Genomic DNA, 18607 nt, shown 5'->3' on the forward strand with positions numbered 1-18607 from the left:
TCATTAATAACACACGTATATATAGTACAACTCAGTTACCTAAACCCTAGGTACACATTAGGTAACTTACCATAGTTAGGACTCTACAGAATATTCACAGAATAATATCTAATATCTTAACATATCTTAACATGTGTGCATGTATGGTCAAAATTTCAGCCGCTACTCTAACATGCATTTTAGTAATCGAAAGCAATAAATTAATATACTACGTACTATGTTAGTGATTATGGAAGCTAAAATACTTAAACCTATCTTCGGGAGTGTGTATGTGTATGAAATGGATGATCTTCTTGTTGGCTTGGGTGGGCTTTACCTCAATACCTGAATAATTCTTCACACAATACTACCCATCATCTTTCTTGTATTCAATTCACCAACATTCAGATTTGGTGCAATGAAGAATGTTGGAGGGTGAAAGGTGAACCAAACAACATTAATGAATCTGCAAATATAGTCATTAACAGATCGAAACAATGTCAACAATATTTTATTGGGTGCAACAAATAAGCTGAAAAGACAATATCTAAGGAGGAGAGCCCTATATACCAAAAAAGAGTAATTGTCTATTTTACTGTTTGTTTAAATAGAAAACATAAACATAATACAACTTACAAAGGAATTCAATTTAAAAGATATTATCAAAATCAACAAGTTATACATTAAAAACTAGGAAGATTAATCAATAAAAAGGGCAAATATTTAACCAATTAGACATGATATCGTATTCTTTTAAATTAAAAAAACGCTCGGCGTGCATAGAAAACTAGTGAAATATGGAACATCTCCTAGCTAAACAGACCTTTTTCCGCTGTCATAAAAGGTGAAATAAGACTTTCAACATACGGAACTGTGAATAGTAAGTACTCTGCGCAGAGTTCACCTCCAAAACTATATATGCCTGTCTTCGTGTTCGAATACATCAAATATGTCAAACCATCCCTAGACATATACGAAGTAAGAAAGCTACATAAACTTTTAAGGCTTTCAATACCATTAATCCATAAAAACTTGTTCCAAGAACTCGAATCTCCGTACCGTTCGAGCTTCCACACTTGTAGGGAATCAGTACAGTCCCCTAAACGAATACCATGTGCAGCAATACATAGCTTATCATCGATATTACTCAAACAATAAAGAAACCTTTTCATCGATGGTTCTCCACTCTGTAACAAGAGTTCTTCGGGCACCTTTACGGTGTTAGAGGTGTCTGTCACCAAATCGAAAGCTAATATCAAGTTACAGTCTCGGGTTTTGTAGTTTTGTCTGGCGACCCAATGTGACTTCGAATTGGGTAAAATGACCCCGGATTGGGGACAAAAGTAGTTGTATAACGGATTATCCGGGAAAGGCGAATCAAACATATCATCAACAACCCGAATGAGCTCCCACTCGTTACACCTCAACGTGTAAGAATAAACCCGGATCAAGTTATTTCCATCATCGACATTGATGAACTCTAACAATACTAGCTTATAGTCGTCTAACGAAGGGACGTACCCGAACCCGGAAAGACACTGCCCGGGATGAGAGTATACCACGGGTGGGTTTGGAAGTCTTCGGTATTCGTTCGTGATCGGGTTCCAAACACAGATTATACGAGCACTTAGCCAGAAACAGAGTAATCCATTGCAACAACCAAGAACAAAAAGTGTGTGGTCATCTCGATAACGATGTACGATTTTCGACATGTCGAAATTAAAGTCTTTTGTGGTGAAATCATCGAAAGATAGGGAGGTTAGGGTTAGTACCCCTTCTGTTGTTGAAGACTTGGATAAAGATCGGACCAAGATCCCACTGTTTTGATGATTTGTTTTCGATAGTTGAAGATTCGATTCGATGAAATTAGGGTTTGAGATTATGGATCGCCATTGTTTAGAAACGGTTTTGAATCGGATTAGTGATTTTGGTGGTAGTCTTGGGAGGATGTTAGTGAACAAAAGATCATCGGATATATTAGGGTTAGGGTTTTCTCTATTCTCCATATTCTTCCCTTTGCTTTTTTTAATAGCTTGAATAATTAGGTTGTTTCAATAATTGGTTGCGTTGTGAATTTATAAGTTTTTCTTTCCAAAAGATGGAGTTTTAGGATAGATTTTTTCCTAATTCATATTACTATCTTTTTAAATAATAAATTTAAATATTTTAGTAATCATAAAGGAGCATCAAAAGGGGATGTACGTAGCTCAAATAATAAATTTAATTAATTTAATATCGTATCGGGTACATATCGGAACGGGTATAATCGGGTCAGGTTAAATTGGGTCGAGTTGTAAACAGCGCTAGACAGATTATATCGGGACATGTTCATATCGGATCGGATTCATATCGGGTCGAGTTATAGTTGGATTGAGTCGGATTATGGTCGGGTCGGGTTGAAACACGTCGGGTTGTAAATGGATTTAGCTAGGTACGTAACAGGTTCATATCATATCAGATTATCAGGTCGAGTTCATATCGAGTCGGGTTCATGTCGAGTCGGGTTAATTCGGATACAAATTATAAACAATATCGAGTTATTAGTAAAATCACAATTTTCAATACGTTTATAAATTATAATATGGATGTCTTACCTTGGAGACAAGGGAGGAACTGAATTGTAAAAGTGTTAAAATTTTAAGACAGCCCAATAGAGTTAGTGAATATATAGTATATGGCTTAGTTTAATCATCGATAACAATAAACTAATGACTAATAGAACTTATCACTTCGTATTCATAAACATTTTTTGATGAATTAATAACGATTAACGTAGTAATTAATAATCGATAATGATGATCGAACTAATATGTAATGAATTTGTAAATACAAGTTTATCATATACTTATAATATTGGTTTAATTAACATTAATTACTTGACACTATATTCATATTAGTATACTATTTCGTATGAATTAATTTTTTTTTTTTTTTTTTTGAGGGGTCGTATGAATTAATTAACACTACTTAAATTAGCTCTCTACTCAAAAATGCTGATCAATCAAGCAAATGAGGATATGATTGTGGATCAAATTTACAACCAATATATTGAATAATGTCATTATCAAATATCAGCCTAAAATCTTGAAACCTGAGTTAGAAAACGATTTCGAGTCCTGGATGTTAGTTAAGCTAGAAACATATCCGTAAGCGTCCTCAAAGAGCATATGTACTCGTACCACATTAAAACGCTACTTAGAGCAAGATCAACCCTAAGTTTTAAGACTTGGGATGACATCATCAATATTATCTTAAGACAAGACTTCCATAATTTCACCCATTTATCTCCCTTTGTCTTAACAAAGTCTTAAGTGGAGTCTTGGTTTTTCAAGACTCAATTTAAGACTTGGACACTCACATGGGTGATGTCATCCTAAAAGTGAGTGATGTCATGTACATGTATTGATAAATCTTAATTGAGTCTTAGGGGTGAAGAGATAAATTTAGTTGAGTTTTTAGCAAGTCTTAGAGCATAAAAAATTATTAAAAGTTAGTAGAAAGCTGATGTGGCATTTGAAGTAAGTCTTAAGACGAGACAGGGCTGAACATGCTCTTAGTGCGGAATTAGTCTTAGGGTTATTTATATTAGTAGCTTCAATAAGCATTTTGCGCGATATAGTTTTCATGAGCATAGAGTACACTGCGCTATACTCCTTTTTATTCAAAGGAAGACCAAAAAAATGTCTCCTCTCGAGTATTACAAACTTTTAGGAAAACAGCCTGCCTAGTCCAAAAGCGATGAAGTGACTAGACGGTTAAACATTTATACCACTTTTATGCATTGGAACTAATTAGTTATGCACTTTAACTAAATAGTTAACCACTGAAACCAATTAGTTAAGTTTGAAATTGAATTAGTTAAGAAACGAAACCAATTAGTTATGCAACCGAACCAATTTGTTAAGCACTGAATCAAATAGTTAAACAATAAAACTAATTACTTAAGCAATGAGATCAATTAGTTAAGATTTTAATTATGAGATTTAGTTAATAATAAGTTTGTTCAAAAATAATAACTATTCGACTCATAAATTTAACTATTTGTCTTTATATCTTAACTCTTTTTGTTGTTCAATTAGTTATTATTTTATTACTTTTAGTTATGTTTTACACTAGTTTAGTTAGTACCAAAAAAAAGTGGTCTAATTAACCGTTGGCGGTCCTACACGAAAGTTTCTGCTCGAGTATAATTGAAATTGATGACTAATATATATGTTGTCACCTTCTAATAAATACCACGGTTGAAGATTAACCTAGATTTACAAATTACCAAATTGGTATGTTACTAAAACTCCATCTTTAGAGAAGAAAAACTTATAAATTCACAACCCAACCAATTATCGAAACAACCTAATTATTCAAGTTATTAAAAAAAAAAAAAAAAAAAGCAAAGGGAAGAATATGGAGATTAGAGAAAACAATAACCCTAATATACCCGATGATGTTTTGATCATAAACATCCTCCCAAGATTACCACCAAAATCACTAATCCGATTCAAAACTGTTTGTAAACAATGGCGATCCATAATTTCAACCCCTAATTTCATCGAATCGAATCTTCGACTATCGAAAGCAAACGATATTAACAATGGGGTTTTGGTCCGATCAAAATCTAAGTCTTTGTCAAGAGAAAGGGTACTAACTTACATCTCTTATGATGATTTCAGCACCACAGATTTCCACTTGGATATGTCGAAAATCGGAATTAGTTATCCGGGTTTTTGTCCTGACTATTATGTTCTTGGTTCATGCAATGGATTACAATGTTGTTGGCTAAATGTTGGTCGAATTTGTGTTTGGAATCCAATCACCAACGAATGCCGTCAAATTCCAAAATTACTCGCGGAATATCCATGGCGGTGTGTTTTTGGTTTCGGGTACGTCTCTTTGATTTATGCAAAACTAATTCTTAATTGTCAATACCTTGCGAAGTGAATAAGCTTTTTTTATTTTTCTTCTAATAATCGTTATAAATTTGTAGGAAATTGACTTATCTTTTGTATTAATAAATTTAGATTTAGTATGATGAAATAACTAAATTCGGTAATTTTCTTTATTATTGTATCGTATGAACATAGGGTGCGTTCTATTTACCTGATTTTCACTTATTTTTTCTGAACTTATCTGAAGAACTTATCAAACTTATCAAAACTTATTTTAGTTATAACTTGTACTTGTTCAACCCTTATTTTTCCTGAACTTAACTGAATTTATCTGAGCTTATATATCTGAACTTATTTTTTCTAAAATAAGTTGAAATAAGGTGAACAGAACAAGGCGATTCTTGTTAATTTTTTATATTGTATGGAATATGTAATTTTGTATTTTGTTATTTAAGTCTCCAAACTTTATTTATACAATATTGCAAAATTCAGTTCAGATCGGAAATATGAATATCTATTTATTTTTGCTCACCTCAAGGTACGTCCCGTCGTTGGATGATTACAAGCTAGTAATGTTGGAGCTAAGTGACGTGATTCATGTTCATAGTTATACGTTGAGGAGTTGTGATACAAAGTGGAAACAACACAATGTGGATTATGTGGATATTGATGATAGGTTTAGTTTGGGAAGTACTCGTCTAGTGTACAATTATTTATGTTCTGGGATTATTTTACCTAATGCGAAATCACATTGGTTAGTAACATATAATGAAGACGAGTTGATTATTCTAGGGTTTGATATGGAAACGGATACCTTCAAGACGGTAAACCCACCCGAAGAACTTATTCGGGTTCGGAAGCAGATGATCCGATCCGCACATGGTATCTTCCATACTTGTTTGAGCAGTATTAAGGATAATCTATGTATTGCTATGACGGCATCCGTGTATGGTGACGTAAGTGGAACTCTAGAAGTGTGGAAGCTTCTAGAAACAAGTTCATGGAACAAGTTTTTGAAGTTTGATGGTGTTGAGAGCCCTGAGAATTTATGTATCTTTTTCACTTCGTATGAGTTTAGGAAAAGTGTCAAGTTGTTGACGTATTCGAACATGGATGTATGGAGTTTGTACCTAAAGAGTAAGAGTAAAAGTAAAAGTAGGAGTAAGAGTGATCATCAAATTACGCAGCATGAATATTTTGAAGTTGAACCGTCTCTATTTAGCGACTACGGAGCATCGGCAGTCTTGTACGTTGAAAGTCTTGTTTCACCTTTCATGACGATGAAAAGCTAGGAGAACAATTACAGATCGATTCAATAGTTTCACTTTCTGTTTTACATTCATCATATTATTCAAACTAGATTTTAGCATATGCGATGCACGGATTCTATTAAATTGTTAGGTTTAAATAAAACTCTTATGTATATAACAATTTTATATGTTAGATTAGTTTTTAATTATTAGAATGTTTGACTTTAGATGGAGTTGTATATTAATTAATTAAAATATCTATGTGGCACCTAATTAATTATGTACGTGGCAATCGATTTTTTTAATTCAAAACTAAATTAGAAATCTTATTTTTAATTGGCCGAAACCATTAGTAATCCTACGTGGCGCTCTAATAATTCAGCAAATATGCCACGTAATAACGTGATTTTTTCATAGAAGAACAACACCTCTACAAGAATTCACAATCTCATAGTTGTAGACATAATCAACCAAATTCGCGAAATTACAAGACTGGATTTTATAATTATAACTACTCTAGTAGTTGTACACTTGTACCATTCAATCATAAAGAAGTGATTATGGTAGTGGTTTAATCGATCGTAAGGGATTCTTTTCTTGTAGCTTGCTGTTGCAGTCTTGCAGAGGTGTCGTTTGTTTAGCCGGTTTCGCAGCCGCAAGAGCAGTTACTTTTACGTATAATGGCTACTCTAAATTGGTAGCCACTGAAATCTTTTGATCATGGGCTTCATGGCCGTCTATATTTAGTACAAAATCAGGACCATTGATTTAAGTAAATAAATATGAGAATTAATACAAAATAATTTTTTTTTAAAAGAAATCCCTGGCAAGAGTACAGGACCATTTCCATGGAAAATTTTCGCAAATTTCTTAGAAACTGTCGATAATTCATGATTGTGCACAATAATGATCAATTGTTAACTTTTTTAACTTTATCAACATTATCGCCTAACAAGATAATATCGCAAATCGCCTAACAAGATAATTTCGCATAATCATCAATTTGTATATTATCACAAAACAGTTGTTATAATTTTTTAAATTTTTTGGGTGAATTGAAGCACATATTATGATGATTTGGGTGGAAGAAAGATGATAATATCTGAATTTTGATTCTCCTTATTTAATTATTCTAGTCTTCATATTATCGGTTTAAGTTGATTGTTTGTTTTATGAAATAGGAAAATTTGGTAATATTAATCCAACCTTTGACCGATTTTCTTTTATTAAGCCCACCTACGACATATTTTTTAATAATCCCACTTTTATTACCCAACAACTTTTATTGGGCCCAACAGGTCATAAAACTGTTGTAAGCGGCATTATTTCTCTACATGGCAGTACTCTCTCTCGATATATTCAGTCATCATCATCAATTCATCACCATCTCGTTGACTTTTTCACCGATTACCGGCCACTTAAGCCCAATAAAAGTCGTCGGGTAGTAAAGGTGGGATTATTAAAAAATATGTCGTAGGTGGGATTAATAAAAGAAAATCGGCCAAAGGTTGGATTAATATTACCAAATTTTCCTATGAAATATATGGGTTTGAATATTTGATAAATCATTTTTTTTTCTGGTAATAATTAAATCAAAAAAACTATTTGGTCAAATAAATAAACGGATAAGATTGCTCCTTGTAATTGAAGGGTTGAGATCGATTGTATTTATAATGGCTGTCATTTTGTGGTAGCCACTGAAAAACCTTCTAAGTACGAAGTATGATCCTGTTAGGGTTTTTTTTTGTGTAAAGAGATCAACAAATGGCAAACCGACAAATAATGTAAACATGATTTGAACCCAGATCTTGGTAACACCCTTTAAGACGTTACCAATTAAGTTATTTGACAACTACAACCGATCATGTTAGTGAGTATGCGTTGTGGCCTTATCACTTATCACTAGTTTGACTAAATCTCGGTTCCTTATATCCAAATCTAGATATTGAAGACAAGTTTGTTCAAAAATAATAACTATTCAACTCATAAATTTAACTGTTTGTCTTTATATCTTAACTTTTTTGTTGTTCAATTAGTTATTATTTTATTACTTTTAGTTATGTTTTACACTAGTTTAGTTAGTACCAAAAAAAAGTGGTCTAATTAACCGTTAGAGCATCTCCAATGGTTGTAGCTAGGGACTAGCTTGAAATTTATTAAAGTTTCAATCTAGTAGCTACACCATTGGAGTGAAAGTAATAAATTAGTTTGGCCAAGCAAATTAGCTTAAACAAGCTAATTTGCTTGACAACTAACTCCCAAAAATTGCCAAATTATTAATTGATAAATGGGACAAGTGAGACCAATTTAAATAACAAGCTAGTTGCTAGCCATTATAGCACAAACTAGCTAGACAATGAAATAGCTTGAAATCTTATGTGACATAACAAGCTAATTGTCAAATTGGCTTACTATTAGAGATGCTCTTAGGCGATCCTACACGAAAGTTTCTGCTCGAGTATAATTGAAATTGATGACTAATATGTTGTCACCTTTGAATAAATACCACAGTCGATGAATGATGATTAACCTAGATTACAAATTACCAAATTGGTATGTATTGATGCTGCTTAAGGGAGGTCTCGGGTTCGAGCCTCGCCGTATGCAGAAACTCTTGTTGGGAGACTCACCCACCACAAGCAAGGTGTGCGACCCGGGTCGGATCCGGATGTAGTCGGAGCTAAGCTCCGATGAACCGGGTGTGCTATGCGTAAAAAAAAATATCGGTTCCTTATATCCGACAAATCTAGATATTGAAGATTACTCGATAATAACCTAAACTACTATGGCTAGTGATGAATCTGAATTGAAAGTTGGAACCATGACCGTTGATATAAATATAATAACCATAATCATAGTCATTACTCAGTAATTGCTAAATGAGAGCCAAGTCATAGGAATTATCATTTATTATTCAAGACTTAATGAAATAATTTAGAGTAAAAATTGAGGTTTCGATTGAGAATATATTTTGAGTAAATAGAAACCAATCGAGAATTTCTCATGTAAACAAAGAGTATATGATTTAGTTTGAATTAGGTTTGAGTTATTTTCTCTTAAAAAAAAAAATCTACAAGATATATATATTAGATTTATACAGAAGGATTAATAAAATCTACAAGATTTTGGGTAAAGTGTAAACCCACCAATTTTTTTATTAAGTAGTGGGATCGGATAACAAACTCTAGAGCTAAATCAGAAAGTTAGCTTTGACTTCCCAAAAAAAAAAAGTAAACTTTAGCACAAACCTAGAACCATTTAATACCATCTGCAACACATTTTAGAGAAGTATCTCAGATTGTGAAATGAAGGCATAGACAGGTCATGTGACTCATATCTATTAAATAATTGCACTGTTAACCATCACGAGAGGCGTTAGCTGCAAGGTTTTCTTGCTGCTAGCCTGCTACAAGTTTTAAAACCATAATATGTACACAAAACAATGGATATATCTTCAAGAATTTCATCTTATCCGGCCACATACTCTTATTGTCCTACCATCACTAGTATCATATGAGTGTTAGACGAATTTCAACTCACACAATTGACAGCTCCTTGGCAATGCCAAAAGGGTTCTAATGTTCCCCGTTGCCATACGTATACCTATTGTTCTAGGTATGAAACAATGAGATTCAGATTGAAGGTCTTTTCGTTGTATGGATGTTCTAGCTTTCTCTTGAGTGTAACGAGTCCACGAATACCTGCACACAAGTAAGGTTATTGACCTCGGGGTGGTTCCGAGGAAGGTCCCTCCGATGCCTAAGTAAACACTAGGTTCGGATCTCGAGAGAATTCTCTAGAGAAAAAGCATGTGTGAAGGCAATAAAATGAACTTACTTTGATATGTGTGCTAAGGCGACATATTTATAGTGTTTGTGTAGTAAATGTAGCTAGGGAATTTATTTCCTTTGGGCCTTGGGCCTCTTAAATGGGGCGTGGAGCCTTTTAGGAAGAGCTAACTTATGTTGTACTTGGCCAAGTGGGCTTTTGGGCAACAGGCCACGTTCATATCCAATTGTGCACCCAAACACCTACATTTACAAAATACACAAGGTCATTATGAAAATAAAACATTTTTTTCTTTATAAAAAGAAGTCAATTATAATTAGTTGATTGATGTTCACATACACTGAGAGTCATCACTACCACTGGCAATAAAGGCTTGGTCAATGCCGCCAAAACATGGACGAGTAATAAAACGGGTGCGTGTGTGGCCCTTAGTACTTGGATACAACAAAAAGTAAAGTACTCCCTCCGTATTTTTTTAAGAGATACACTTGGTCGGGCACGGGTATTAAGAAAAAGAATTGAATGAAATAAAATAATAAAACAAGTGGGGTTGGGTAGATATTTTAATAAGTAAAATAAGTGGGGACCATATCATTTTAGGGGATGGAGGGTGGGGATGGGGTGTAAATAGATTATTTAATTAGATGGTGGGGTTGATAAGTTACCAAAAATAGCAAGTGTATCTCTTAAATAAATACGGTCGGAAAAGGCAAGTGTATCTCTTAAAAAAATACAGAGGGAGTATATGTTTCTTTAACTATTCTTCTCTTTTCTAAACAAACACTATTTACTTGCTTCCTTCCTCTACCAAAAAAAAAAAAACATACGTGACCAAGATGTGAGTAATTTGACTATGGAACCAAGGTATCAAAACCCGAGGTACAAAAAAACAACTTCAAACTTCCTCTCTTTTTTCTAGATGCAACTCATTTTAAACCCCAACCCAACACAACTCAACTAGGGTTTGTGTCTCCAGACTTCTTTAATTAAGTAATTAACATAAATATCTTCCTTTGTAAGTTGGAACCACAAGGAAAAAAGGCCCCCTGCATCGTATTTAATCACATAGCCATCGAAAATTATTATAAGAAATTACACATCGTACGGACTATGAAAATTTAAAATGATATGCCTTTTGAACAAGTAGTTTATACCTAGTATTTAAAAAGCAAAACCATAAGTTATTAGAAGCCACATGTCATCTCTTTATTCATCCATTCACTTTCCTTTACTTATGTTATTTCTATATTTTACAAAGTCATCGACTCTTCCACTTCATTTACCTCCTTCAACATTAATTCATAAATAGTCCAATATGTTCATTAACTTCTTCCACCCACCCCCTTTAAAACTCAACACAAGGCTTCAAGCTAGTTACAAAAAAAAAAAAAATCAGTTAACTTAACTTATTTTTCTTAAATATAATTTGACTTCAATTTTACCCAAAAAAAGTGAAAATAAATTTAAAATAACAAGGTTTAAATTTGTAGTTACATACGTAGTACAATATCATGCTTAATTGGCCAATTAAACTAATTGTATTTTACACAAATTCAAATTTTACCACGTCGTTATTTTAATTTGTACTTCATATTTTCTCAATTTCACATAACACATACAAATAAATTTAGATCATTAAAAATATTTGCTATTTATAAATATTATTTACGAGTAATTATTTATCTCTATAAACAAATTTAATTTCATTTGTGCATTGCACGAGTTCTAAGATAGTTTAAATGAATGCACACATGACATTTCCAATACAAGTTGCATAAACAAAGTAACTCAAAATGGATGCAGCTTTTCCTAATTCTTGTTTCCAATACAAGTTGCATAAACAAAGTAACTCAAAATGGATACAGAGATTTTCCTAACTCTTGTTCTAAAAGGCTCCAGCCTTATCATAAACAAGAGAATACAAGACCTGTCAAATATTGTGTAATCTCGTATCATTCTCATTGATAACACACGTATATATAGTACAACTCAGTTACCTAAACCCTAGGTACACATTAGGTAACTTACCATAGTTAGGACTCTACAGAATATTCACAGAATAATATCTAATATCTTAACATATCTTAACATCCCCCCTCAAGGTGGAGCATGTAGATCTCGAATGCCCATCTTGTTCAAAAAAAACTCAAATTGCGCCTTCCCCAACGCTTTGGTGAAGATATCTGCTAACTGAACCTTCGTCGACACGTACGACGGACTGATGATCCCTTCCTTGATTGCATCTCGAATGAAATGACAATATGACTCGATGTGTTTTGTCCTTTCATGGAACACCGGATTCTGTGCAATATGCAACGCAGACTGACTGTCGCAATACATCCTCATGCCTTGGTCGTGTGTCACCCCCAAGTCGCGTAGTAGTTGTTTCAACCACTTCAACTCACACGGCAGAGCTGCCATCGACCGATATTCTGCCTCAGCAGACGACCGAGAAACAGTATGCTGTTTCTTGGTCTTCCAAGAAACTGGCGACATACCAAGTGACACAAACCATCCAGTCACCGACCGACGCGTCATTGGACACCCTGCCCAATCCGAGTCGCACCACCCCTCCAACTGCAACGCACTGTCCGACCGAAGTAGTATACCTTGACCCGGACACTTCTTCAAATATCTCACTACTCGCAAAGTTGCTTCCCAATGTGCCTCCTTTGGTGCTTGCATAAATTGAGATAGGACATGTACAGAGTAGGCAACGTCTGGTCGCGTGACAGCCAAATAAACCAGACGTCCGATCAGACGCCTATACTGCTCACCGTCCGACAGGTCTGGCCCGTCTGCCAATGCCAACCTATGATTCTGTTCCATGGGAAAGTCCACAGGCTTTGCTCCCAACAATCCGGCCTCTGAGATGATGTCGAGGGCATATTTTCTCTGACATACATAGAACCCTTGACTACTTCGTGCCACCTCTAACCCAAGGAAGTACTTCAGAGCCCCGAGGTCTTTCATTTTAAAACACTCCTTCAAGTATGCCTTAAAACTCTCAAGCGCAAACTTGTTATTGCCCGCGATAATCATGTCGTCCACATAAATGAGCACACTCAGCTGCAACGTACCTTTAGACAGAGTAAAGAGCGAATAATCGGACAGCGACTGTCGAAATCCATAGTGCGTCAATGCCGTCGACAACTTCTGGAACCAACAACTAGGTGCTTGTTTCAACCCATACAACGACTTTCTCATTCGACACACTTTGTCAGAGTGATTCTTCTGGAATCCAGGAGGAATCTTCATATAGATCTCTTCCTCCAAGTCACCGTGCAAGAACGCATTGTGGACGTCCATCTGATGCACGTCCCACTGTTTGACAGCCGCGACAGCTAGAAAAGTTCGAACTGTCGCCATCTTCGCGACGGGAGCAAATGTCTCATTATAATCCAACCCTTCCTCCTGATGATTCCCTAAACATACCAATCGAGCCTTCAGTCTCAACAAATTCCCATCCTCATCACGCTTCTCAGTATACACCCATTTACTCCCCAGTGCTTTCTTCCCTTCCGGTAAATTTTCCAACGTCCATGTCCCCTGTTCCTCCAACGCGTCGATTTCAGCAGCCATTGCCTGACGCCACCCCTCATGCTGCATCGCTTGTTTAAAACTCTTAGGAACTTGCCCTTCTTGCAATGCTGCTATATAATGCCTGTGCTTTGACGAAAAACGCTCATAATTAACAAAATATGTGATAGGATAAGGAGTACCTGAGAGTGATGACGTCGTAGGTGTTTTGTCGGAAGTACTATATTTTTCCCGTATTGTATGTATCACACAGTCTTTCAGCTTTGTCGACGGAAACTTCGCACGCTTCCCCCTTCCTAACTCCGTATCCTCCACACACTGCCTTGTCTCACTCTCGTCACTACCCGTCGTCTCCTCTACACCTGTCTGTGAGGAGACGACGTCTGAATCCACTCGACTAGGTGTTTCATGTTGTTGTTCCTCCCTCACAGGCGACGACACTCCCCTGTCGTCGCCACTGGTCAATGACACCCCCTCATCAGCTCCCGGATGCGACAACACTCCCTCAGTATCACCTGTAGGCGGCGACACCCCAGCAGTATCACCTGCAGGCGACGACACGGTCTCAGGACCCGTAGTCCCACTCTCATCCAAACTCCAATGGTCAAGCCCCCCATGACCATCATGCACCAGTGGCAACACATCCGATTCATCTACAAAAGGAAACGTCCCTTCATGAAACTTGACATCCCGTGAGATGAAGAACTCATGTGTCTCTAGATCATAAAGTTGCCACCCCTTCCTGCCAAACGGATAACCCAAAAACACACATCGGCGAATCCGAGACTCAAACTTATCCCCTTTACACCGGAGATTATATGCATAACACAGACACCCAAACACGCGGATAGGCACATACGATGGTGGTTTACCAAACAACATCTCATAAGGTGTTTTATTGTCAAGGATCGGGGTAGGTGTACGGTTTATCAAGTAACAGGCGGCCAAAATACATTCCCCCCAAAATTTTATTGGAAGATTTCCTTGAAAACGTAACGCCCTCCCAACATTCAAAATATGTTGGTGTTTTCTCTCGACTCTCCCATTTTGTTGAGGCGTCCCAACACACGACGACTCAAACAGAATCCCATGTTGACGAAAATAATTTTGTAAGCAATTGAATTCAGTACCATTATCACTGCGTACTACTCGAAGGGATCTATTAAACTGACACTTAATCATGGCAACAAAATCAAGAAATGTCGATGCAACTTCCATTTTATTACTCAGTAAATAAATCCACACACCTCTAGAATAATCGTCAACAATGGTAAAAAAATACTTTGCCCCACAAGACGAGGGAGTCTTGTAGGGTCCCCATAAATCAAGATGAACCAATTCAAATGTGCGACTAGCACGACTAACACTAACTGGAAAACTCTCCCTACATTGTCTCGCCCGCGGACATACATCACAAATTGTTTTATTCTTCCTAATCTTATGACTCACATGAGGAAGTAACTGCAACACTTTTTCCGACGGATGCCCCATCCGTTGATGCCACAAGTCGACCACACACTCCACTGCTAGCACACGAACCTTTGGAGCCCCACGGAAAAAATATAGTCCTTCCTGTCGATCACCTACGCCAATCACCATCCTCGTCGAGCGGTCCTGAAGAACACACATTTTGTTAGTAAATTGAGCAGCACAATGTAATTCGTCACTTAATTGAGTTACAGAAATTAAATTGCAGTTCAATTTAGGCACAAATAGAACATTATCGAGCACGAAACCATCCTCCAAGACCACCGAACCATATTGGTTTGAATTTGCAGGTTGACCGTCCGGCAACACAACCTGTTGATTTCTTGATGTCTTGATATTTCTCAGGATTGAAATATCACCCGTCACATGACGTGATGCCCCACTGTCAACCATCCAACGTAAATCAAGATTACCTTGCAACTTGTTTGAAGGTCGTGACAAGATGTCAACTATTTGCTGGACTTGCTCCTTCGTCACCCCAACAAGCTCATGATTGGTTGTCGTCACTGCACCCTGCGATCCGTCTCCACTCGTCACAGTGGTTGTCGCCCCTCCTGTGGCATTGCTCACGGCATTGGCACGAGCGACACCACTGGTCGACGACGCTGCCCCGCGAGCTACTCTGCCTCCTCTAATCGACGTCCTGCCTCCTCGACCAGGCCCTCGTCCTCCTCGTTTCTTCTCATCCCACCATTCAGGAAATCCAATCAGCTGATAACAAGTTTCTTCCTCATGACCCTCACGATTGCAATGACCACAAAATCTGCCACTGACATCTCCCGACCTCGACCGAGCCTTAGTCTCGACCTTGAACGCCATGACACTCTCCGGACCTCTCGCAGCCTTGGCGCGCATGGTCTCGGTATTCATAACCGTCTGGTACGCCTCGTCGAGTCCTGGCAACGGCGATCGTGCTAACAGTTGTGCACGAATGGCTTCATAGTGATCATCCAGGCCAATTAGGAAATAGTGCAGACGATCTTCATCGTGAATTTCCCCCACCTGCTTCGCTATATTACACGTACAACCCGCACATACACACCTGGGAACTCGTGCATACTGTACGTACTCCTTCCATACCTTCGACAAGCGGCCATAGTACTCCATGACGCCCTCAGACGTGCCCTGCTTGCAACCACTCAGAGCCATCTTAATATGGCAGACCCTGGTGCCCGACACGACGCAGTACCGCGTCCTCAAATGACTCCACAACTCGTGAGCAATATCAAAGTCCTCCAGATTCGAACGCAAACTCTCGTCAATGGTGTTTGTGATCCAAGACACCACCATCGAATTGACCGCAATCCAATGTTTCATCTTCGTCTCGTCCGTAATGGGCTCCTTCACAGACCCATCAAGAAAACCAAATTTGAATTTTGAAATCATCGAGCGACGAACCGCTTTGGCCCACTCATCGTAGTTCGACGCTCCTCGAAGTTTTACAGGGGTGATGACAATACCGGGGCCGTCACCTGACCCAAGATAGTAGTCCAGGTCGACGGCGGCGGCGATTGTCTTTTGTGGTGGCTCCTCGTCATTACCCATTGTTATGCCCTAGGAATTTGTAATTCCTCAGAACGCAGTACTCAACAAGCGAAGGAATTCGCTGTTCTCAAACTCTCTCAAACTCGTGCGGAAAAAAAATCTAGGGTTTTTAACCTAGGCTCTTGATACCATGTCAAATATTGTGTAATCTCGTATCATTCTCATTGATAACACACGTATATATAGTACAACTCAGTTACCTAAACCCTAGGTACACATTAGGTAACTTACCATAGTTAGGACTCTACAGAATATTCACAGAATAATATCTAATATCTTAACATATCTTAACAAGACCCTAGTGATAATTTTAACAAATTCATCTTTCCTTATAACCCCTTTTAATCCCACCATTTCTCTTTGAAAGGGTAAATTCCTAGCCATTGTATCTTCCAAAGCAACAACAATCGGCTTAATGCTAAAAGAATTCTCAAAAAATGGAAGCTATTCAATTCCTCTAAAGATTCCTTAATACTTTTGGAACGCGACTCAATGTTTTCTATACCTCTCATACAGTGCAATATTCATCCCATATATAAGTTGTTCTAGCAAACGCGTAAGGAAAGAGTCATTAGAAAATCGCAAACAACCATAAATTACTAAATTCAAATGTCAAGGAAGTCATTGATAACAAGAACAACTAAAATTAAATTAAATATTTGCACAATTACTGTTAAAATTTTGGGTGCGGAAGATTGGGTGGGTATTTAGTGCTTATGTTTTAATATGGAGAGCAAGTGTGAGATAAAATTAATGTTGTATTTCTTTTTCTCATTTCACGCCACACATCCCCATACAACAAATCTCTATTTATAGATGTACAATATAAGTCATCTTGACATCTTCATTATCTAGAATTTTCTACCTCCTTCACTAGCTAGCTTTTTCTAGAGACTTAACTAGATATTTCTTAGGTAAATTCTAGATATTATTTTAGCTAGATTTTTCTACACACTTTACTACATAAGTAATGATAAATAAATGTTTACCAAAAAATCATATCTTGTGGTAATTTTACCATATTTTCTACGATTTGTATGTTTTATGTGGGTCATCACTTACATTCAAAAAGTCATAACAAGAGTGTTTATCTATCATCAAAAGTATATGGACAAATTTTACTAAAATAGTAATTTAAAAATTAGTAATAACACATTATATGTATAAACAAAACTACAAACTATAAATATATGTTAACTATAATTGTTATGATAAAATTATATGGAATTTAACACGAGTCCTAACATAAATTCAAATATATTTTAGTACAACATATTCTAAAGCTATACCAACACATCTAACTCGAACTCTAATTTTAAATTCCTAAAAAGAGACTCAAAATTAAATAAAATTTGTTTCAGTTTCAAGACCCAAGATTTAGAAAAATCATGTAATTCTTATTTTTTAAAAGTTGGCTTATTTTTTAACATAATTTCTCCCCGAAAAAAGATTAAAATAAGTTAAAAGTTAACAAGTTTAAATTTTGTATTTTACCTAAGTAGTATAACATCATACTTAATTGGTTAATTTTAATTAATTATGTTTTACACAAATTCTGAATTTTACTACGTCGTTATTTTAAACTAGATTTTAGCCCGTGCGATGCACGATTTCTATTAATTTGTTACGTTAAAATAAAACTCCTATACGGAGTATGTATCAACTGTTATATTTTATATATTAGATTAGATTGATTTTTTTTATATTTTGGATTGAATTTCATTTTAGATTTATTTTTTAATTATTATAGTGTTTGATTTTGGATGAAATTGTATATAAAAAATACAATAATTAATTAATAAAATATCTACGTGGCACCTAATTATTTATCTACGTGGCATTCGACTTTTTAATTCAATAATAATTTTGAAGTCTTATTTTTCATTGGCCAAACCCATTAGATTTCCTACGTGGCGATCTAATATTGGATTAATGTTTGATTTTGGATTGAATTTTATGTTAGATTGGTGTTTGATTTTGGATGAATTTTATTTTAGATTTATCTTTTAATTATTAGAGCGTTTGATTTTGGATGTAATTGTATATATTAGTAATTTATTAATTAATTTAAATATCTACGTGACACCTAATTAATTATCTACGTGGCACTCGATTTTTTAATTCAAAAATAAA

At 36.1% G+C, this 18607-nt stretch overlaps 2 protein-coding genes across 2 annotated transcripts; one reads left to right on the plus strand and one right to left on the minus strand.

Annotated features, from left to right (window-relative positions):
* Positions 1 to 336: 336 nt before the first annotated feature.
* LOC110784180 (F-box protein At4g22390-like) lies at positions 337 to 1691 on the minus strand. Its single transcript, XM_021988615.2, has 2 exons — positions 1039 to 1691; positions 337 to 445 (listed from the first exon to the last, which is right to left on the minus strand). Exons 1-2 carry the CDS (start codon positions 1689 to 1691, stop codon positions 337 to 339), a joined length of 762 nt encoding a protein of 253 aa, XP_021844307.2.
* A 2365-nt stretch (positions 1692 to 4056) lies between these two features.
* Positions 4057 to 6345, plus strand: LOC130470619 (F-box/kelch-repeat protein At3g23880-like). The gene is made up of 2 exons (XM_056841129.1): positions 4057 to 4856; positions 5401 to 6345. The coding sequence occupies exons 1-2, from the start codon at positions 4381 to 4383 to the stop codon at positions 6152 to 6154; spliced, it is 1230 nt and encodes a 409-aa protein (XP_056697107.1). The 5' UTR covers positions 4057 to 4380; the 3' UTR covers positions 6155 to 6345.
* The last annotated feature ends 12262 nt before the right edge of the window (positions 6346 to 18607 follow it).

Source organism: Spinacia oleracea, chromosome 3 (assembly GCF_020520425.1).
Source record: "Spinacia oleracea cultivar Varoflay chromosome 3, BTI_SOV_V1, whole genome shotgun sequence".
Taxonomy (NCBI): domain Eukaryota; kingdom Viridiplantae; phylum Streptophyta; class Magnoliopsida; order Caryophyllales; family Amaranthaceae; genus Spinacia; species Spinacia oleracea.